Here is a 22,106-nt window from a genome sequence, read left to right on the forward strand (position 1 = left end):
AGAGCGAAGTCGAATCTCAGCGATCTCGACGAGCAGACACTTCTCGTCTCGGCGACTCGGACTCGAGAATAGCTGGCGCGCCTTGTCGTGGGAAGGGGCACCGAAAAATGGGCCTCGTTGCCGAGCGAGGAAATGAAGGAGGGACGGAAACAACGGGGGGAGGGGGAGGGTGAAAACGTTCGCATGCACGGCCGTCGCGACTATGAGCGAGAACAAGGGGCATTACGCAAATGAGGGTGACAGGGAGGCGAGAGAGGCTCGGGCTCTCGTTGGGAAAACAATGGTTAATGCCCGCGGTTGTAATCGGGAAAGTGTCTCTCTCCTCTCTGCCGTGGAATTTGAAAAAAGGATTAAAGCCGAGGTAAAATGGCACGTCGGCGGCAATGTGTGTGTGCGCGCGCACGCGTGTATGCGCGCTCGCGCTTAAATGTAGAACCCTTAAGGCACTTGGGTTTACCCTCCTCCCGGATAGTAAACGCGTTATTACGCCCCCTCCCCCCTCCGGCGAGCCAACGGCCCTTTGTTATTAAAATCACACGAGAGAGATGAAAAATTCCCCGATACACCTTCTCGCCGAACGGTAATCCTGCGAGACGCGATTCGCGCGTTTGTGCTTGTTAAGTCCTATTCGCCGCTTTCGAGCGCGAGAATCCGCCGTGGCGATGAGGTAATTCGCAGTCTGAGGGGACGAGACGGGGGGGGGAGAGAGAGAGAGAGAGAGAGGGAGCAAGGTTGAGGAGAGAAAACAACGTCTCGCCTGTGGACATCCTTTTTTCCCAGCCGATCGCGCCTCTTAACGAAACGCGGCGTCGACGACGAAATATATCTCTATGACGACTAATAATCGTTCGGCGTCTTGGCGGCGACGATAACAACGACGACGACGAGAGCGTAAAGTTCAGCGTATTTAAACGAGCTCGCGCGAGATCCACACGGAAGTTGCCTACGGCCTGCGCGGGAGAGAAGGGGGGAGGGGGTGAAAACCCTTAGTGATTTAAGGTAGTTTGCGGAAAGACTTTTCTATCCGGCCTCCTTCCCCGCCTCTCCACCTCCCTGCCCGCCCTTTCCCGATCTTTCTGTCTTATCCGTGGAGGAGGAAAGTTTGTAATACGTTGACTGCCCCGTGAATCATACTTAATTCATGATACAGTCAGGAAAGTTCGCGTTAAGGGAAACTTTTAATCCGGAGAAATTCCGCGCTAAAGCGAACGCAGTCGTCCGGAATCCGGCAGTTTGTTGTTGCCGGCGCGCTTCTTGCGAGCGCGATCGACGCGTGAGGAAAAATCGTCGTCGCGCTGTGCGACGGCGTGACGAAAGAGATAGAAAGGGGAGAGGGGGAGAAGGGGCAAAGACGCGAACTGAAATTGTATTTTATCAAAATGGAGAGTTGAGTAACCCACTTTTGCAGACGGCGCGTGCATCAGTCGAGTTTCGCTCGAGGAGGGAAGTCCGCGCCGCGCGTTCCTCTCGTTTCCTCTTGCCCCGGCCAATGAAAAGCCTCTCCTCCTCCCGCGCGTGCAATTCGCGTGGCTTCGGTCGCCCGATGAAAAATCGGCGCGCGTGGCCCACTTTCCGGCTCTCCGCGGCGGCTCTCAAACTTCCACTTAGTTTGTCGCCGCCGCTCGCAAACAAGCCGCCGCGCTTTCCGAGCCGAGCGCAAGTTCGAGACGTGACCGCGCGCCTTTATGCAAGTGAAACATTCGATGGAGCGATCGCGCGCAGGCTTTTCCTCCGCGTTTCTGCGGAGGTCATTTCGGACCGGCGCTGATCCGGCTTGGCTTTCAGCTGGCCGCCCACCGTGGATTCGTTCCCGACGAACGGTTTATGAACGTTCCAGTTCGTTTTTTCGGCGGAGAAACCGTCGACGTCTCGCAGGATTTCCCTTTATTCGTGCGCGTTTTGAGGACGATCAGTTGGTTGGTCTGGGGAGAAAGCGAGGGAAGCGAGGAATAATTCTGGATTTTCTGGGATCGATCAGGGCGACCAAATCGCTCAGTGTCCCTCGATGCGCGTAATTGATAGGTGCCGCACTGAGAGGAGGAAGAAGCGATTAATTTTTACTATCATTAAAACAATTAATGTCGTTGAAAGTACCGTTTCACTCTCGGCGCCAGCTGTCTCTTCTTGTTCCGAGCGAAAAAGTAGCGACGTAATACAGAGTGGCCCAACGAGATCATGTCTGCTAAAGTTTAGCCGTCTGAAATGTTAAAGTCAGCCCCTTCGCTCGACCCTTCGAAGGGGATGAACGAAGGTACTGTCTGGACGTTGATTTGAAGGCTCCTGGGACTTATGGCGTTCGAGAGCGGGCCGATTAAAACTGATCGCGGTCCTCAGGATATCAAGTTGTCAAGCCTCACGTGGAGGTCAGCCCGTATAAAGTAATAATCGCAGTCGCTACGCGCAAATTTCTTTCCCTTATCACGAAAGAACTCCTCCGCTTGGCGATCGCCATCACGCAAACGCCAAACATCTGTCCTCCTTCGCAGGGCGTTGTCACAGGATCGCATCCTGCCGGGCATCTTTGTTGTCCATTAGATGCGTGTGTCTCCGGACTATACGACCGGCGCCGAGCGAAGTAACTAACGGAGTCACGTTGCAAACTATCGTATTAAAACAAAGTTCAGCCTTCGCGCTGAGTTACGGCCTCCTTATATCCCGGCCATTCGGTAGAATGCAATTTCATCACGCGGGCAGGGGGCAGGGTGGTAAGGGCGACGCACCGAGACACAAGACGGCCCGAGTCGGTCCTTTTATTACGTTAAAAGTTCCTGCGATTTCTCCCCGCGCGGCCTTCTTCCACCCCCAACCCACCCCTGCCGAGGCTGGGCGTATTTAACGTCGCCAGTTCCTCATCCGGATTAAGTTCGCGGCTCCTTTGCACGGCCGCTCCGCGAAATGACGGGTGAGACGGGATCCTTCCCTCCTGCTCGCTTGCTATCGATCGATCCTGCGCTCGAGAGGACGCGCGAATTGAAGCGATACTCCGCTCGGGGTTGCAACATTGGCGTTCACTTCGCCCGTGTGCTTCAATCGTCGCCTATCAACGCGCAATCAGCGGTTATTCATTATTTGTTTTTTTATTTTGTTTATTAATTTTGTATATTCTGACATTTGCACCTTTCGTATTTTTTTATATTTCTTTTTATTCTTTTTCGTTATTTTTTTTTATTTTTCTCTTTTTCTTTACACGCTTATCCTACTTGATGTCGCTCGCTTTTCCTTCGTCATTTTCCACGTCACACGTAGGCGGATAAGCCGTCTGTTAGTTGTTTAATTTATTTTTACATCCCCTAGCTTTGTTGTCTCTTTACGTGCTCTCTCTACGTTATCTGTATTAATTATTTATGTATTCATTTCATTTTGCGTATTCTCTATATTTAACGCTCGATCCCCTGTGTGTCTGTTTCATCCTCAATTACTTTTATTATATTACGTACATTAAAGGATGCTCTTTATATCCTTGCTTGGAATCCTTGCGATTACAATTACTCGTGTAATTTTCGAGCTGATATATGTAAGGCTGAAAATCGCGCAACTCTCGATCTGAGGGACGGTTAGGCGTCCACGACGCCTAACCGTCCTTTGATCTAAGGCGAAGGGGCTGATGTAACGATATTCGCCAAGGGAGAAATCGCAGCACTCCGCGATCGCTCGGCTCACACGTGGTGCTCCTTTTTTGCTTTGTTCGTGCACGTCTCGAGGATTCGCTACGTCACGTTCGGAGCGTAAAAAATCTGGCAATGAAATAACAAAAGAACAAAAGAGAGCGAAATAGAAGAAAGAATGGGCGGGAGGCGGGGGAAATAACAAAAGAAACCACTTCGGCCCATCGCAAGTTCCTCTCTCCCTTCCCTCTTCTTCCCCCCCTCTCCCTCTCTCTCTCTCTCTCTCTGTTAAACCGAAAATAATATGGCCGCGCGAGAGAACTGCCCGAAGCGCGCGCGACTTCTCCCTCGGCCGCTAATTAGCTCTCGTCAAGCGCTCCGTCCGGGATATTCCCATGTCGGCGATATCGATAACAACAGAAGTATCGTCGCTGCGGCAAACCGCTCGAAAGACGATTCAATCGCGTTTTTCACACTCGCTCGGCAGCTCGCTCGGTGCGTTCGCGCCGCACGGGTCGAAGTTCACCGGGCGATCCATCGACCCGTCATCGGGGATCGATCGGCGATTCGGTCGCGGCAGCGAAGCCGTCTCGGGGGCGGCAGCGGCGGCGGGGGTGGGAAAGAGGACGGATGGAACGAGCTGAAAATTGGCAGCGGACGGGCGGTGGTTAACGAACCATCCACCCCCGCGTTCTTCCACCGATCAACGCGTCGATGGACGCGCTTTGATGTCCCATGATGGCACAACGCTGCAAACCCGAGTGCGTTATTTGTACACGCATAAGTACATGTGAGACTGCCTGCAGCTTTCTCCACGCGCTGCTTGCCTTGTCTTGAGCCATGTCAGCCGATAAATATCTTAGCGTGTCGAATAACGTGGTTTAACCCTTTATATCTGAAATTAATTTACCTAAGACCTTACTAAATCGCCGTGTAATTCAATAGCTTTTGGTATATTTTGAACATAAGGAATAGGAAAATAAATTTTACAGCTGTTTAATGATTAAGTTTTAAGAAGTAGTTACTTACTTTAAGTAGTAGTTACTATTAAGTTTTAAGTAGTAGTAGTAGTAGTGGCAGTAGTAGTAGTACTTACTTAAAACACAGAAAAAAGTTTAAAAATATTTGAGCGATTATACAGAGCGGGCGTTTCCAGGGCCGTCAGGATAATAAAGGGTTAAGGCGACGAAGGGAAGAACGCTCCGGCTGAACGCACTTTTCTGCGCGCAAACGTTTGTGCGAAGAATTTTTTACACATTTTGTAAAAGTGATGACACGTGTAGAAAAATCACGCTCGGGTTCGCAGCGAACGGCCAATCTTGCCGCACTGTTTGTTCGCTCGCTCCGCTCTGCCTGCAAGAAAACAGAAGCAACATCGGCGGACAGGAGCGAATTCGCCTCGTCGGAAAAAGCGACGCGCCGGTCTCGCCTGCGACAGAGAAGCACAATCGTGTCCTCTCGCAGAATAAATTCTCCTAACCCTTTGGAAGCGCGCGTAATCACTTTTCCGATCCCTCGTCCGGCCGAGCGTTCTCCGTCTCTCCTCCTCGCTCGCTCGCTTTTTAGGGGGAGGGGGGAGACTCGCCGCACGTTGATCTGATCTCGCTTAAATACCCGGGGATATAACGTTTCGGCGATAAAATCGGGAGGGAGATCAGCCCGACGACGACGACGACGACGACGACGACGACGACGACGACGACGACGACGACGACGACGACGACGACGACGACGACGACGACGACGACGACGACGACGACGACGACGACGACGACGACGACGACGACGACGATGACGACTCGAGTTTCCTCTCAGCGAGTGTTTGGCTTAGCGCAAAATTCAGCGGCGAAATTTCCTCTCCTCCCCCGCGGATTCTTGCCGTAATTCACTGTGCGGCAGATGTTGCGATTAACTCCTCGGACGGCTTTAGCAACGTTTGAAAAGGAATTTTCCAGCAAGATTTGTGAGAAATACGAGAGCCCGGGACCCATCACGTGACTGCAGCGGCTTTCCGAAAGTTGCGAAGGTTAATGCCAGTCTGTTTGAATCGCTGCGCTCTCGGACGAGCGGATACTAATGCCACGCAACGAGACAAAATCCCCAATATGTCGGCGGGATTGCACTCCGGGAGATTGCCTCGCGCTCTTTTCCGATTTTGGTATTACGACTTCCCGGGAAATCGGCCCGCTCCTTCGATCTCGACGCATTTGTCTCGCCGGGACAATGCACCGGCGGCGGCCGTGTCGCCGCGTGTGCACACACAAACAGGGCGCGCCGAATTATAAAACATTTTTGCGCACAGAACGATCCTTTTTGCGAATCCGCGGAGCGTTACTCCGCGTTCAGCCGTAAAACCGGCACGAACGCCGGCGGAGATAAAACGAAAAGTATTCCTCCGCTGGGAGGAAGCAGCTAGAGAAAGAGAGAGAGAGAGAGAGAGAGAGAGAAAAAGAGAGAGAGAGAGAGAGGGAGAGAAACAGAGAAAGAGAATGTTGCATATTGCGGATCAGTACAAACAGCGCAACGTGCCGTGTAATAGCCGAGGCGGATAAGGCGAATTCAGAATTAGATGCAAATTTTATTCGCTCCCTGTCGGGATTGTATTTCAAGGAATTTAAAAGATAACCTCGCCGCTTGTCGCTAGGGAGAGAGAGAGAGAGAGAGAGAGAGAGAGAGAGAGAGAGAGAGAGAGAGAGAGAGAGAGTGTGCATACTCGGCGGCGATTCAACTTCCATTTACATAGAAAATAAGCTCCGCGTCGATGCGTGTTCGGCGCGTCGGAAGCTCGCGCGGACCTCGCGATAGTCTCGGCGCAGGAGTGCGTTTCAGCGTATCCTCGCGCAAGGAAATATCGCGCGCGGTTACCGCGAGCGCTTATCGCGAGCATGGTGCTTCTTAAATATCGCGCTCGCCGCGTCCGCGTGCTGATAGCAGCGGCGGCGGCGGCCAACATAATTGTAAGCAACGCGACTGTCACGGCGATGGAGGTGGCTTAATGTGATCGCTAAGCCCGACAGTTCGATTATCCTATCGCGCGCCCGATCGTATTTGCCGTGCATCCGTGAGACGGACGAGAGAGAGAGAGAAGGGGAGAGAGATGAAGAGCTTCTCTCGCGAGCGTCGAACGCACGCCGGGCGGAAATGACGTTACACCGTGCCGTCGCCGCGGCCTATTATTAATGGAAATTCAATTTCTATTGATTCAATTTCAATTTGATTGCCGAGTATCCGGAGCGCTGAGACTGAACATCGCTCTGGCACTGCCGCCGCCGCCACTTTCGCTCTGCGAACTCGTGGAAATGTTTGTTCGCGCGTCCGTTCTCGACGTGCCGCCCTCGCGCCCCTTTGCCTCCCCCTGGGTACGCTCACCAAGTGATAAAATATTACATACATTTTTAATAACGTGTCTTGACCGCGCGCGCGCCCGATAGATCCGCAGGATATTGTTGCGGTGTCCTCCTCCAACCGGCGGTCCTGTCCCTCGGGGCATTTCCGATATTATGGCTGTCTCTTTAATTAATTGCGGACAGCTTACAATGTAGCGCGGGCGAGTCAATACATACATATATATATATATATATATATATATTGACCCGCCCGAGTTATATCGTAAATGTTATTAAATATATATATTTATATATCGGATAATTACAAAAGTTTTGATAGATTTTAGGATGGAGAAAGTTGTGTGTGTGAAACTAAATAATTTTATTGAAAACGATTTATTCGCTCTATCAAGTGATTGTTAAAAATATGTCTTTTCGATAGTATATTATGCATCTAAATATTTCTAAGTGCTGCCTTGAATACACCGAAAGTGGATCGATGACGCGACAGCTTTGCGAAATCTACTAAAATTTTTACACTCACCCAATAAACAGATAAATAAAGATATATGCAGGAGGGCAGAGGGGGGTTACACTTCCTGCGTCGTGATATGTTTTTTTCTCAATTTTTTTTCTTTCCGACGAAGCGAGATATCTCTTTCTCTTCATCTCTCCATTGTTTTCCGCTCTCTCAAGGATCGCGACGTCGTGACATGTGGCGAACGATGGCGCTTTGCGAAATTAAATGGTGACTCAATCACCGACAATGGTGACTAAATCGAGGCACTCGATAGACGCCTGCCTTTGTCCTCCTTCTCTCTCTCTCTCTCTCTCTCTCTCTCTTTCTCTCTCGCTGCCTCTCCGTTCGATCGAGCAAAAAAAGCAACACGTTCGCGGAGCAATGGAAATTTTTGCAAATTGTCGACGCTCGATGCCTAGATTGGACAAGCCGGCGTGCGACCATCCGAGAGAATTTCCCGCCGCCGCCGCCGCCGCCGCCGCCGCAGTTTTCGTCGGAACCGGAGGAAATTACATTGCGCGGCAAAACCGCGACCGCGAAGCTCGTCACGGCCCCGCGCGCGCGCGCGCTCGCCGAGGAAAACCCCGGCTGCGGAGTTGGAAGACGAGAGGAAAAAATGCGCTTTTTATTCATTTAACAGTAATTCTCCCTTCAGCTGCGCGACGCGAGGCGAGTCGCCCGCGAGCTTCCGCGTCGCGTCGAATGTCGCGGACACACGCACACGCACACGCACACACGCGAGATAAAGCGCATTTACGCGTTGCCGTTGTGCGTTCTCGCGAACGAGCGCCCATTCATTAACCCGACCGGCTATTTTCGGAACGGCGAGAGGTGTTTTCTCGGTGCGCTGCATTGTATTCCGTGTAAGGTTAATCATGAATATGCAGAGCGTGTGCTTCTCCGTGTATGCGCGCGTACGTGTGTCCACGTGTGCGCGTGTCCTCCTGCGTGTGTACGTGTGTGCCTGCGTGTTTTTATGCACGTACGTACGCCCGCAGCGCGCGAAACGCATTTTTCGCTATCGATCCTCGGCGGTCTTACTTTCCGGGAAAATAGCCGATGTGCTACCTACCGCCCGCGTTGGAAACTCAAACTCTCGCGCCCCCGCCGGCCGACGAGATCGATAAAGCGCCGAGTAATATTCCGCGGAAACTGTTGCACACGGCCGCTCTGGAAGAATGATATATACTTGCAGTGTATCGCTAATGTAATCGTACCACATCGAGGGAGAGAGAGAGAGAGAGAGAGAGAGAGAGAGAGAGAGACCTATAGATAGATAGATAAATGCGTTTGTCGTTGTTTGTCCCGGGATTAGGAGCAGGAAATTATAGAACAAAGGGAAAACAGAATTAAAAATCCTGCGAGTACAATCAAACCGGATATTCACAGCCGGATTTTATATTTAATAGTCGGCTAGCCAGCGAAACGATCCGCGCAGTATTTGAAGGTAATCTTCGGACGATGTTAGCTCCGACCATAAAGATCAGCCTTTGAAATTAGTCCGCGATAAACAGGCCGAATAATGAGGAATCTTGCCGACAGGGCTGCTCTGGAGAAAGATTTTAATTATTTTCGTTGATGTCCAGGCAGAGGGTGGGGGGACGAAAAGGACCGGCAGGGGGGAATTTTCTTCGAGTCTCGACGATTGTTGCCACGACGTGTCGCGGATTAGAATCCGCGGGTTCGCCGGCTCGCCACCTCATTTCCCGCCGATGGCGCTTGATTGTTCCCTTTTCCGGCCGCTCTTATTGTTAGCGCACCGCTCTTTGTGACGGAGCTCCGCGTACAAGAGACGCGTGAAATTTTTCGCCGCTCGACTACCTCGCGCGCGGACGCGGACGGTCCCGCTAACGATGATTGATATCATCGATCGTAATTATCTCTGACGAAAGAACCCCTCCCTCTTATGAACGCGCGCGCGCGTTCTCGTGTCTCGCTCGTGATATTATCCGAGTTATTCCTGGCGCTTCGAAACTTAATTAAGTGTGTGGACTTTCGCATGAGACTCCCTCTCGTACCGACACCGCGAGACGAATTCGCTCATTGGTTCTCATTGGTTGCTCCAACGGCTGGGATCATTTCGCGGAGTAATCCGAGGAGTGGCGCAAAAGGAGATTCACACTACGTCATTTATTATTTATTTATTTTTTTTACGGGATTTTGGCACCTTTTGGAAAGTACGGATCTTTGTCTAGCTTCACTTCTAAAGAAGAAAGCCAGACGAAGATGATGCACCTGTGTGGACAGTGGGAGGGGAATACAGTTATCTTTCATGTCTTGTCTCCAAGCCTCCTGAAGAAGGCGCAGTCTACGTATATAAGAGCCTTTGTCTTTGAGACATACACGATGAGAGAACGGAAAAATAAGCTCTCTGCAGAGGTATCCCCTAAAGTTGACGCAACGATGGTCGCATTTAGATGCTTCAAGCCGAGAGAGCACGTATCAGGCTATACCTGAAAGCGTTCGTTGGATTTCGAAACTGGGAGGCAAGCGGTCGTTGAATTACGCCAACAGATCCCGGGTATTTGTTAATAAACAAAATACAAATTCTATTAAAAGAATCGAATCTGTCACATGTCGTACAATGAAACTCAACATGGACGACGTCGCATGTGATCGAAATGCTCCAGGTGGTGCACGTCTGAAGAATTTTGGGGCATACACCTCTGGCTAACGATTCGTCACCCATTCGTATGTTGACCCGACGAAGCAAGCCCGAAAGATGCCTGTCTTGTTCGGACTAGAAGAACATTCACGCAAATACCGAGATAACGCAAGTCAAATCCCAAATAACTTGTTCCATCGAATCCCCGACTTTTAGCTTTTTATCTCCGACACTGACCTGACACTTTCCTTTTACGTGATAAAATAGAAGCAAGATAAACGCCCTTTGAACTTATCCCTCGTCAAGTGGAGAAAGCGTCGTTATCCACGAGGACTGCGGATGCACGTTTGGCCGCGTTTAGACAACATGACGTTTGGGCGTCATCGACTTTCCGATTTTGGAAAAAAATACATTACAAAAAAGGACATTACAGAAAAATTAGGTGACCAAGACAAGTGAGTAAAGAAGCAGGTGATCGCAGCTTGTTTTGAGACTTGTCTAGGAAATTATTATAATTTATCAGCGAAGTATAATGTTATCTGAACTCGTTCGGCATCGAACGATCTGTGTCGCTATGAAAATCCATTTAAGAGTGCTTGTTTGAAATATTTTCACCGAAATGCATGGCAACAGGACGCGAATGGCTTTCGAAAGTTCAGCCGTGTTTTCTGTGAGCGCAGCTATTATTACTTCGCGGTACATTTCTAATGTATTTTTGACTCCGGCTCGACGGGGGAGTCCGCGACGCTGTCACTCGTGTCACGCGAGCGGAGAAATGTTTTTTCTCGCGTTGTTTGCCGATGTCGCGGCGTCACGTGCGCATGCGCCACGAATTGACGCAACCGGAGTCTATTATAATTGCACGCGCGGTGTTTCGATTGAAGCCATTTAGAGACTAGCGGCATCTCGTATTTGACGCGGCACACACAGCGCGAGCATAAATGTATTAGCATCCGTAATCCGTCCACACTGTTGTTTGAAGTTGTTAATGAGTCGTTTTCGTTATTGTCCCTCGTTAAAGCCATGCGCGCGTTGTTGACCACGGAAACGCGCCCTCTTGCGAGAGAGACGGGGAAATGAGTGTCCGGATTGAAGCGTGAATTGCGAATATCGCGGGAATAATCGCATGACGATTGCTGAATCGTCGTGCGTTCGAAGTTCCATCTTTCTCTCTCGTATCGAATCTGAAAGAAAAATATTACAGCGATAAGATAAAAAGACCTGTGTCAGTTTTCTATTAAATTCTCGTGGAACGATCGAAAAAGGTAAATAGGAGGTCTTCGCAGGATGTCTGAAGAAATGTCGAGCCGATGTTGCTCGCATAAAATTGTAATCCTTCGAAACTGAATACTTCAGTTTTTCAGTTTACGACAAACCTTTTGCGCCGACCTAGTACATTTTTTTCAAAAAGATCAGCTGTACCGAAGCGTCGAGTTTCGTGCGGCGGGTTGGCGGTGGTAGGGGGGTGTATGCAGGTTCCGAAGCGACGCTTCCGAGCGATTTCACGAAAATCGACGGTAATTCCGGGTCTCTTCCATTCTTCTTTTTCCCCGAGCGTTTCGCCGTCAGGTTTATCTTTCGGGAAAATCGGCCGACCGTGGTGGACACGCTAGCTCGCGAACCTGCAAGGGAGAGAGAGAGAGAGAGAGAGAGAGAGAGAGAGAGAGAGAGAGAGAGAGGGAACTCGTACACAAAATACCCTCGGTTGTTATCGCGGGCTGGGGGTGAGGGACCAAGGGGTAGTTACGTGCCTGACCTAGTATGTCCCGCGACTCGACTGGTCGCAAGAAAATATCGCTGTCGCGGCTAACTCGCGACAAACTATTTTTCTGCACGAGTCGTATAATATCGGGAAGGCCGAAGTGCCGCGCGATTATTTTTCAGCTGCGCGATAAGCGAGCGCGGGCGCCTCGCAGCCGTGGAGCGAGAAACGAGAGAGGGAGAGAGAGAGAGAAAGAGAGAGAGAGAGAGAGAGAGAGAGAGAGAGAGAGAGAGAGAGAGAGAGAGACAGAATCTCTCGAATTATATAATCTGATGAATATATTCTATATCTGATGATATAGAATCTCGATGAATTATATAATCTGCGAATCGTGTAGAAAATTGTCTAACGGAGATCTAGTTCGATTTGACGAATTCTGTGCAGATTTCCGCATAGAAAATTTTCTGGGATCTAATTAGAATCCATAATTAGATGGAGATGGGTTCTGATTGATTTCCAAAATGCGAAAGATAGATCCCATTTTCTCTAGCGAACGTTTCTTTCTTCTTCAAGTTACCTTTTCCTTCATTTCTATTTTATACTCAAGTTGAGTAAAATATCTGACACGCTTTGAGTATTTTTCACGTCCGCTTTACAAACGTAAATACTTAAAACGTGTAAATGTCGTCAAACCGTTTCCAGTATTTTGCTCAACCTCTTTTTCAAATAAATTATAAATATCTCGAGCGAAAAGCAATATGTTGAATGACGTGAATGTAAAGTTTTGTATTTAAAGTGAAACTGCAATAATCTTCGTTTTACTCGGAATCTTTGTCATTCGTCGGAAATAACTCGTTTTCGATTTCTCTCGATTTCTCCGGAGATTCCGCGACATCGTCATAATCGATATCTCTTCTTGTTCTCCGCAGACGAACAACCGGTGCCAACTCTGTGCGAGCTCGCGGCACGATGCGTCGCCTCCCACATCCCCTTCGAGCTGGTGGAGCACTTTTACCCGCCGGTACCGGAACAGCTCCAGCTGCGCATCGCCTTCTGGAGCTTCCCCGACAACGAAGAGGACATACGGCTCTATTCGTGCCTGGCGAACGGTAGCGCCGACGAGTTCCTTCGCGGAGAACACCTATTCCGTTCTAGAAGCGTGAAGGAACCCCTACAGATCGGTAAGTCGATTTACGCACCGCTTTGTTGAGATTACGAGGATTGCCTTTGTTGTTCCGTAACACATTGTCGACCGATCACTCGAGGAAACTCGTGTTTCGCGGCTGGTCAAACGCTGCTGCCGCTTGCTTCTTCGACTACGTTTTGACATTGGTCAAAACAACATCTGGAGACAAAGGTATTGGGCGGCAGAGGTATTGGGTCCAGCAGGTCAACAATGTGTTAATACCTGACGACGACCGCACACTAATCGCATCCACGTGACGCGTCTGAAATAGGATTCCACCTGAACGCCAGCGTGAACCCGCAAATGGTCCCGAATGGCGTGCGACCTCAGTTCAACGTCGCCGTGACCTTCGACCGGCGGAAAATCACGTCCTGCAATTGCACCTGCTCCTCAACGGCCTACTGGTGCGCGCACGTGGTAGCCGTGTGCTTACACAGGATACACATGGTACGCGGAATATGACTAACGTTGCGCCGAAGATCAATCTTACCGAGCGACATTTTCCAGTTGTCTCACGCGAACGAGAAATTAAAGGAATGCAATTTCTTTGAAGGAATCGAGACAATTGCGCTTCACCCTGAAATTGCTCTCATTTATTTATTTATTTAGATCAAGTTATGAGTTATATGAGTTATTTCGGACCGATTGTTTTACGTTACAAGAAAACCAGCAACGTTCTCTGTTTTGTTACATTTTTACTATGATTTTATTATATTTCTGTCATCGTTATACTTTTATTACATTTGTAACTTGCGTTACTTTTTATATTACTTTTTGCTATTTGTCTTATTGCTCTGCTGTGTTTTATTCTCGTCGGAAGACAATTATCTCTCTCACCGTCACACGATTCTTCCTCAGCCAACCCAAGTATGTCTGAGGGCTCCCGTCAGCGAGTCCCTGTCGAGATTACACCGGGAGCAACTGCAAAAGTTCGCCCAATATCTCATCAGCGAGTTGCCGCAGCAGATTCTACCTACTGCTCAGCGGCTGTTAGACGAGCTACTGTCGATGCAACCGAGCGCCATCAACATTTATTGCGGAGCGCCCGACCCTACCGCAGGAGCCTCGGCTCACGACCAGACGTCCTGGTATTTAGACGAGAAGACGTTGCACGATAATATAAAGAAGATCCTCATCAAGTTCTGCGTTCCAGCTCCCATAGTGTTCAGGTAAGTATCCCAAACGGACCGCCGTAAGTCATCGATCAGTATGTATACAAACCGACATAATAGCCTTGACACATGGAGAGTTACGGTATTCTAGAGCTTTTCGACGAGGACCACGGTCGGATGCTTCAGATTCTCGAAGGTTGCAACTCTTTTATCTCGATGAGTTTCAGCGTATGAGTTCCCGTGTCCAACAGGAGAATTCCAGTTTCCTTAGTGATTCTCTGGAGATACCGATTTTTCTAGTTTTTTCTATCAGCAAACTCAATTGCTGTACAGATAATTTTACTGGCTAAAAGATACTTGAAGATGTACTTAAGACGATTTTTAAATACAAGAACAGACTATGAACTTGGTCGCACTTGCACCAAATTCGCTATTAGAAATGCAGGACGAGGTAAAAGTGTTGCAACTTTCAACTTCTCTACGCAACTACCAAGAGCGCCAAGATGAAAATTGTAATTTGCCTTGTCACTTCTCTCATAAGTCACTTACTCAAACTCTTACATTTTATATCTCGAATATTTTATATTCATTTTACTCTTTGAATTGACCGGGTTGAGCGGGACTGAAAGGAAGATAAACAAGCATTTCTTCTCCGCATTGCCTAGTACTCTTTCAAATACCTGCTCTAGTTTCAACCGCCTTGATAAAAGCAAGTCATTAATCGTCGGACATTCCAGCGTTGAGTAAGCGACGTGTACATAGTACGCCCTAGAAAAGTAGGATTTCACGTGTCAAGGCTGTCACGCATTGACCGGTGCGATGCGCTGCACCTCCTCGACCCGGCGTCACTTGATTCCTCCATCTTCCAGCGACGTTAATTACCTGAGCACAACCGCGCCTCCCGCGGCTGCCGAATGGGCGTCGTTGCTACGGCCACTCAGAGGCCGTGAACCGGAGGGCATGTGGAACCTTCTCTCGATTGTGCGCGAGATGTTCAAGCGGAATGACCGCAACGCTATACCTCTTCTGGAGATCATCACGGAGGAGTGCATGGCCTGCGAGCAGATCCTCGTCTGGTGGTTCAACACCAAGGTCGCGCTGCTCAACGGCACTGGATACGGCGGCAAGCATAATATGAACAGCAACGTTCACGCTTCCCAGCACGCGTGCTCATCCCTGTGCGATGAGATCGTTGTATTATGGCGATTAGCCTCGTTGAATCCCGGCCTCTCGCCAGCGGAACGTGAAATGCTGCATGCTCAATTTATGACTTGGCACCTGAAGATCATAGACAAAGTGAGCGTCCTGACCTACCTGCAACACGCGACCCCGTCGGGGGGTTCCGGCTTTTTCTAACGATCCGTGTCCGTCGCAGGTCACCAAGAGCCGCGGCAGTTCGGTCTCGCACAATCCGCACAACAGGAACAACAGCGGTATGCAGAAAGATTCCTTAAAGCATGACGTCGCTGTATTCACCGGTTTCAAGCCTGCACTCGAGGCTTGCTACCTGGACTGGGACGAGTACATCTTGCCCGGCATCACCTACACCGCCGGTAGCAACCCCATGTATCACTGTCCGTTTACCTGCTTTCGACACGCCGGGGACACGAGAACGGAGGTGAATCAGGTCGGTAGCGCTCGCTTTCTCTCCCGAAGAAAGGCCTCTTAAGAGGCCGTTGATCCTCCTTCGTTACGTGGTTCGTGGCTCGACGAAACGCTTCTCTTCCCCAGGTGAACTCAAGCTCGGCCGTGTTAAATTATCAACCGCCGATCTCACATCATCACAGTCGTCGACCGTTGAACGTTGGCCTGGTCGAATTCAGTTACCTGGACAGACGGCGACTGAATCCGCGCGAGTTCTCGATGTGCTCGAGGAACGCTGGCGGTGGCGGCGATGGGAATCGTAGCAGCGTCAGCTCCGAGGGCTTCTGCGAGAACGACACTGACATTCCCGACATCACGGAATCTCAAGTCGTCCTCGTTAGACAAGGGTGCGCTCAGCTGAACAACTGTGGTGATACGGATTCGCAGGTGAGTCTATTCTCTTTCTCTTTCTTCTTCGCATGGCGCTCGGGTTTCATGGCAAACGTGTCAGCGTGTCTCTTTGCCGCCTGCGTGACGTTCATCCTCGGGCCACGTCGCTCTTATGTTTTCAGGAGGGAGGTGGCAGCGAGTCGTCTTCTAACAGCAACGTCAGCTTGAAGGATGCTCAAGGCTCGGACAATCCCCGCTCAAACGCCTCGTCCGAGACGAATAGTGATAGTAACGACAGTAGTAATAACAAGGCCTCCTGCGAGGTCAAGTGCAGCAGGATGAATCACCCGGAGAATCGCGACAAGTCGCGCGTGCATAAGGACGCGACGGTCAAGAGCGAGCAGGAATCCGATCAAGAGAAAGAAGCCAGGCGACCGTTCAAGGACGAGAGCTCCTCGTCCAGTAGTGACAGTCCCTCGGGCGATGAGTATCATGTGTATTATTACGATCCCAAGACCATGACCAACAACGGTGGCTTGCCGAGCAAATACATGAAAAACACCAGCCACGCCACGAGCACTCCGGACGCCAGCACGGTCTTGGACAATCTGAAGAAAATTGAGGATCCATGGGACATCCTGTTCTCGCGAGCGGAAGGCCTCTACGCTCACGGTCACACGAGGGAAGCCTGCATCCTCGGTGTGCAGCTGGCCGAGGAGCTCTTGGCCAATCCGCCCGATCTCATGATCGAGGGACCGCCAGCGCCAGTGAAGAGCAAACGGAAAAAGGTAAGGTTTCTCGATTTCACGAAGGCCAGCCACTGAATTAATATCGCGTATAACGTTTGACTGCGTTACAGCAACACGTGAATCCGGCGTCTCACCAGTTAACGTGTCTCGCGTCGGCAACTCTGGCGAAATGCGGCTTCCTGTGCACGGTGTTGGCCGAGAATCCGGAGCATCACAATCTGGCGTTTCGCGTGGGCCTCTTCGGCTTGGAGATGGCCAGGCCGCCGGCGAACACGAAGCCGTTGGAGGTAGGATTAGGCGAGATACGAATTGCATTGTTTATTGTTGTGTGTGGTATGTGTGTGTGTGTGTATGTGTGTGTGTGAGTGTCGCTCGCTCATGACTCACGGTCGCTTTCGACTTGACCAGGTCAAGCTGGCTCATCAGGAAAGCGAATTAGTAGTATTACTAAAGAGAATCCCCCTGGGACCGGCGGAGTTAGCCATGATACGACAGAGAGCGGAGCAATTGAGGGACGGCGTTATGCGATCAAGAGGACACGCGCTCTTGCCCATCATGTTGGCCAGCTTCATATACGACGCGCTCGACGTGCCAAGTATGCAGCACACTCGGTCCACATTTGGACTGCGCACTTTCGTGTTAAGTGTGGCCGTCCGAATCCGAGTTATGTTTGTCTTACACCCGAGATTTATACGTAATGTTAAGTCCAGTTCACTTCAAGGACCGACACGCCACACGTACTTAACACTAAATGCGCCGTCCAAATACGCAGTCTTCTTTGTAACATAGCCCCATCTATGCCATCTCCCACAAATAAATATTCGATTAGTTTACTGACAAGTTTGCACAAAGCAAGATGGAAACAATGAGATGGAATGTTTCGTATTGTTTGTAACATACTTGTGTTATCCCAAGCAGAAATGGAAAATTCAATATTTAATTAAATTCTATTTCTTATATTGTTGAATTGATAATTATATAAAGGAAGAAATAACTGTCCTTGTTGAAGACAAGTAGGACGGGGAAATTAAGATGGAATACTTTGTAGGAGTGAAATTGCCGGCAGAGATCGACCCGAATCTCGGATTCGACGCAGCCGTGGCTGTCTTGGGATTGAAAGCGAACGTGAGCGAAGCGGATCATCCTCTTCTTTGCGAGGGGACGCGTAGACAGAGGTAACTGGTTTGTGGCGGTCGTTAGCATTAGCGTGCATCGGTGTGCACGTGCGTCAATGCAAATAAGAGCACGCAATTTCTTTCTTTCTCAGAGGGGAGTTGGCTATCACATTGCTCGTTCATTACAAAGACGATCCCGTGAAATTGGCTAGAATCATGGACAAATTACTGGACCGAGACGTTCATCAACTAATCAAATCGCCCATTCTCAGTAGCTACTACACCTCCAACCCTCCTACTAAGAGCGAGGTAAGAACCGTGAAGGTATTTCTCGTGACGCGGAGCGCTGCTCCCTCGCACGTGCTTTTTAACGTTACTCTAAATTCGCAGATGTCAAGATGTGTTCACGACGAGGAACGCTCGTCGCCTCTCACCGGGATGGACAACGGCGGGAATGGTGATAACATCGTCGGCGGTAGCAGCAGACCTCACAGCAGTACGAGCGCCGAGCTAGAGAGTGGTATAAGCGCGCTGACCGTACAACCGCAGATTGTTCAGCCATCTGTGCCTATTAGAACTAAAGAAACGCGGTATGTGGTGACTGAATAAACGCTCATGCAACACGATACGACACGTGTCAGGCGTCGAGAACTGTATGTCTGATGTGTCTCTGTTTTCCTTTCTGTATCCAGATATAAGAGTAAAAGAGTATATCCGTCTATTCCCAATCAGCCGTCGGAAGCGAGCGCACACTTCATGTGCGAGCTCGCCAAAACTGTCCTAGCGAAGGCTGGTGGCACCAGCTCGACCTCGTTGTTCCATCAGCCATCCACCAGTCAGAACCATCACGGTCCGCACAGAGCGCTTCATATGTGCGCTTTTCAGCTCGGTTTGTACGCCCTCGGTCTGCATAATTGTGTCAGTCCGAACTGGCTCAGTCGCACATACTCGAGCCACGTGTCCTGGATAACCGGTCAGGCGATGGAGATCGGAGCGCCGGCTATCTGGTTCCTCATCGACAGCTGGGAAGGCCACTTGACACCGCCGGAGGCTGCCAGTATAGCTGACAAGTCTTCGAGAGGCAGCGACCCGAATATGGTCAGAGCGGCGTCGGAGCTCGCTTTGTCTTGCCTGCCGCACGCACACGCGCTCAATCCCAACGAAATCCAGAGAGCTATATCTCAAGTACGTACGATGCGGCCGAGAGAGCCTACGCTATTATATATCATTTATTGTTGCATCAGATTGCGCAGATTGTTCATTACACGATGCTTCATTCTTCTCGCGCAGTGTAAGGAACAGAGTGAAGCTATGCTGGAGAAAGCATGCATCACAGTGGAGAACACCGCGAAAGGCGGCGGTGTTTACCCGGAGGTGCTTTTCCAGGTGGCCAAGTATTGGTACGAATTGTTTCTCCGGGTAAGTTCAAAACTTGGCGATGGGTGTCTGTATGTGTGTGTGTGTGTGTGTGTCAAATTTATTTGCCTTATTTAAATGCCTTAGATTACTTTTATTCGCATTTCCAGTTTATTAAATACATCTTAGTGATCATATGTAAGAGACGTAACACGTCTCGCGGATCTTTAGAGTACGAATGACTCGAATTACACTCTCTAAGAAGTAAGAAATCTTAAGATCCAAGAAACCCGAGATGTGTAACCTTGTCTGTACGATTACCCCTACATTTGCCTTCACGTTCTTCTCTGAGCAGCGAAATCCTGGCGGCGATCAGCAGGATGAAGTTCCACATGATCCTTTGCAACTGGATCTCAACGGAGTGTTGTTAGTCGAGCCAGGGCCTCCCGTGGACTTGCCGAATAGCCAGATGATGCCCGGACCGACTCAAGCGGTTGTTGTGACCAGCACGCAACCGCCGCCTCAGCCTTACTCCGCTCACCCGACAATTACAACTTTGGCGCCTCTAGGTAAAACAAACGATAGTGTCTACTCTGCTGACTCGAAGACGCCATCGAGCTGTCTCACTATTACCCGATCGTAATTTACATTGTAATTCTTTTCCAGGAGTCGGCATGCCATACGCTGTAGGCCCCTTCAGTTTTGTACATCCCCATCATTCTATCGCGACATTCAGTGGCCCGATGCCGCCTCATCGTGTCACTCTACCACCCGCACCCCCGCATATGCAGATGTACCATGCGTTTCCACCTCACCCCGGGCATCCGCAGCATCCGCAACATCCCCCACACCCGCATCACCCACCTCCACCCGCACCGCCGCCACCTGGGCCGCAGTATTACACGGCACAGCCTCCACCGACGCCAGGAGCGCCTCATCACTTGTATCCCATGCCAGTCAATGTAAGCGCGTTATTTTGCTACTCATTTCTCTTATGTCTCTCTCTCTCTCTCTCTCTCTCTCTCTCTCTCTCTCTCTCTCTCTCTCTCTCTCTCTCTCTCTCTCTCTCTCTCTCTTTCTCTCTCTCTCTCTCTCTCTCTCTCTTTCTCTTGATATACATTAACTCATATCTCACTCAGGTCCAAGCGGGAGTAGCTGGTCCTCTCCCAGGACAAAACACCTTACCCGGACCGCAATTGGTCCAAACACAACCCATAATATCTACTGTGAGAGCTCAACCCCAGGTAATTTCCATGATGCGATAAGAATGTAAGACTATAACTTGATGTGTGTCGTTACAGATGAAAATGCTGATTGATTTCATTGTGCCGCAGGTTCACAGGCAAAATCAACAATTCAGTCAGCAACATTTGCGGACTCTCGTCTCCGCCTATCGCGTGGGAATGTTAGCTTTGGAAACATTAGCTCGTAGAGTACATGATGACCGACCTCAGGCAAAGTATGCTCGAAATCCGCCCTACGGGGAGGACGTCAAGTTTCTGCTCAGGGTTGCGAAACGCCTCGGCACACAGTACATGCACCAGCTCTGTATCTGCGCTGTCAACAGCATCGTCAGTCCCTTTGTTCTTCACCATGTCGCTCTGGAAGCGGCTCAGTATCTTGCTAGAAACAACCCGGCGCTCATTCTGCAGCACTTGAGATCTGCCCTATTGGCGCCGCTAGTACACAAGTGCCAACAGATGTTAGTAGCGTTCTCTATCGCACGAGAAGTCGGTTTTTTTTAGCTGAACTGTACTGGACTGTTTTCCCTTTGACACCGTTGAATCACACACTTGTCTCGCTTGGAGGGCAGAAAATGCAGAGCTATTTCAGCTAAAAACAACAGAACTCGAGAGATCATGCGGTCAGAGACCTTGCCGCGTTTCCGGTCAGCGTCCAATGACACTATGCGTCGTTTTCGATTCCAGGTATATTCAGTGTATGCATCAGAAGCTCTACCACTTAACATCTAGCGATTACGAAGAATTCGCCAGTGTTGTATGCGCGGCACGGGCTGCCTTCCAGATCAATCCCGAAGGAAATACTCAGTTCAAGGAATGGCTGCAATCCATTAAAAGGTGAGCAGCCCAAGCGCAAGGTCGGGGGAAGCTAATACTTCCGGAGAGTAACGCGTCAATCGTTAATCGTGACCAATTGAAGAGAAAAGTGTTTGTTGTTCAAAAAGTAACGAGAATCGTTAGAATTTCTGAATATAACGTTACCAAGTTAGTGAAAAAAAAAAAAAAAAAACACAAGTAGCGCGTTACTTCCCAACCCTGTATAAGTGTCCGAAATGCTGCCCAGCATGCTAACTCATAGCCGTCGTCTTGCTTTCAGATCTCAATCCTGCAATAAAGAATTGTGGACGCAGATTAACGCGGCGCTACAACAGACCGGCAAATGACACAGAATCGAGCCAGCCGCGACGTGGCTCACCTCCCTTCCTCATCACCCTCAACCTCCACCACCGCCGCCGCCGCCGCCGCCGCCACCGCCACCACCACCACCCACGACCACGACTCTCGTGTTGCAACATCAACACCCCTGTCACCCTCATCCACAGAGCGTCGTATGCGTCCACGGACTGGCCCTCAATCCTAATCTCAACAAGTTTGCTTGGGACAAGATCTCGATATCGTGCATTGTCGAGGAGGTGACGCATCAATTGGCACCTCCTCCTCCTCCTCAGCACCAGATGATGGCCGGTATGCCGGGACCGTCCGCGTGGCAAGAACCAACAACCGACGGCCGTGGTTCTCAAGGGATCAATCCCAGAGACGCTCGAGATATATTTTAAGTTTAGTTAATGTGTATTTAGATCACAAAGTACTTTAGTTAAGCGTATATAACTTCGAG

At 50.0% G+C, this 22,106-nt stretch overlaps 1 protein-coding gene across 1 annotated transcript in view; it reads left to right on the top strand.

Moving 5' to 3' along the window:
- The window catches only part of Dora (zinc finger SWIM domain-containing dorado), a 69,203-nt gene extending 47,439 nt beyond the window's left edge, over positions 1 to 21,764 (top strand). Inside the window, exons 2-21 of the mRNA XM_011138686.3 lie at positions 12,688 to 12,939; positions 13,216 to 13,391; positions 13,803 to 14,113; positions 14,926 to 15,352; positions 15,432 to 15,683; positions 15,788 to 16,087; positions 16,213 to 16,818; positions 16,890 to 17,066; positions 17,188 to 17,374; positions 17,828 to 17,954; positions 18,047 to 18,203; positions 18,285 to 18,484; positions 18,587 to 19,079; positions 19,185 to 19,313; positions 19,606 to 19,819; positions 19,917 to 20,212; positions 20,390 to 20,494; positions 20,585 to 20,952; positions 21,179 to 21,328; positions 21,588 to 21,764. Of these exons, the coding sequence (XP_011136988.3) occupies positions 12,688 to 12,939; positions 13,216 to 13,391; positions 13,803 to 14,113; positions 14,926 to 15,352; positions 15,432 to 15,683; positions 15,788 to 16,087; positions 16,213 to 16,818; positions 16,890 to 17,066; positions 17,188 to 17,374; positions 17,828 to 17,954; positions 18,047 to 18,203; positions 18,285 to 18,484; positions 18,587 to 19,079; positions 19,185 to 19,313; positions 19,606 to 19,819; positions 19,917 to 20,212; positions 20,390 to 20,494; positions 20,585 to 20,952; positions 21,179 to 21,328; positions 21,588 to 21,654 (4,994 nt within the window). The 3' untranslated portion in view covers positions 21,655 to 21,764. The remainder of the gene's footprint in view (positions 1 to 12,687; positions 12,940 to 13,215; positions 13,392 to 13,802; positions 14,114 to 14,925; positions 15,353 to 15,431; positions 15,684 to 15,787; positions 16,088 to 16,212; positions 16,819 to 16,889; positions 17,067 to 17,187; positions 17,375 to 17,827; positions 17,955 to 18,046; positions 18,204 to 18,284; positions 18,485 to 18,586; positions 19,080 to 19,184; positions 19,314 to 19,605; positions 19,820 to 19,916; positions 20,213 to 20,389; positions 20,495 to 20,584; positions 20,953 to 21,178; positions 21,329 to 21,587) is intronic.
- Positions 21,765 to 22,106: the final 342 nt, after the last annotated feature.

The sequence above is a fragment of the Harpegnathos saltator genome, unplaced genomic scaffold (genome assembly GCF_003227715.2).
Source record: "Harpegnathos saltator strain DR-91 unplaced genomic scaffold, Hsal_v8.6 scaffold87, whole genome shotgun sequence".
NCBI lineage: Eukaryota > Metazoa > Arthropoda > Insecta > Hymenoptera > Formicidae > Harpegnathos > Harpegnathos saltator.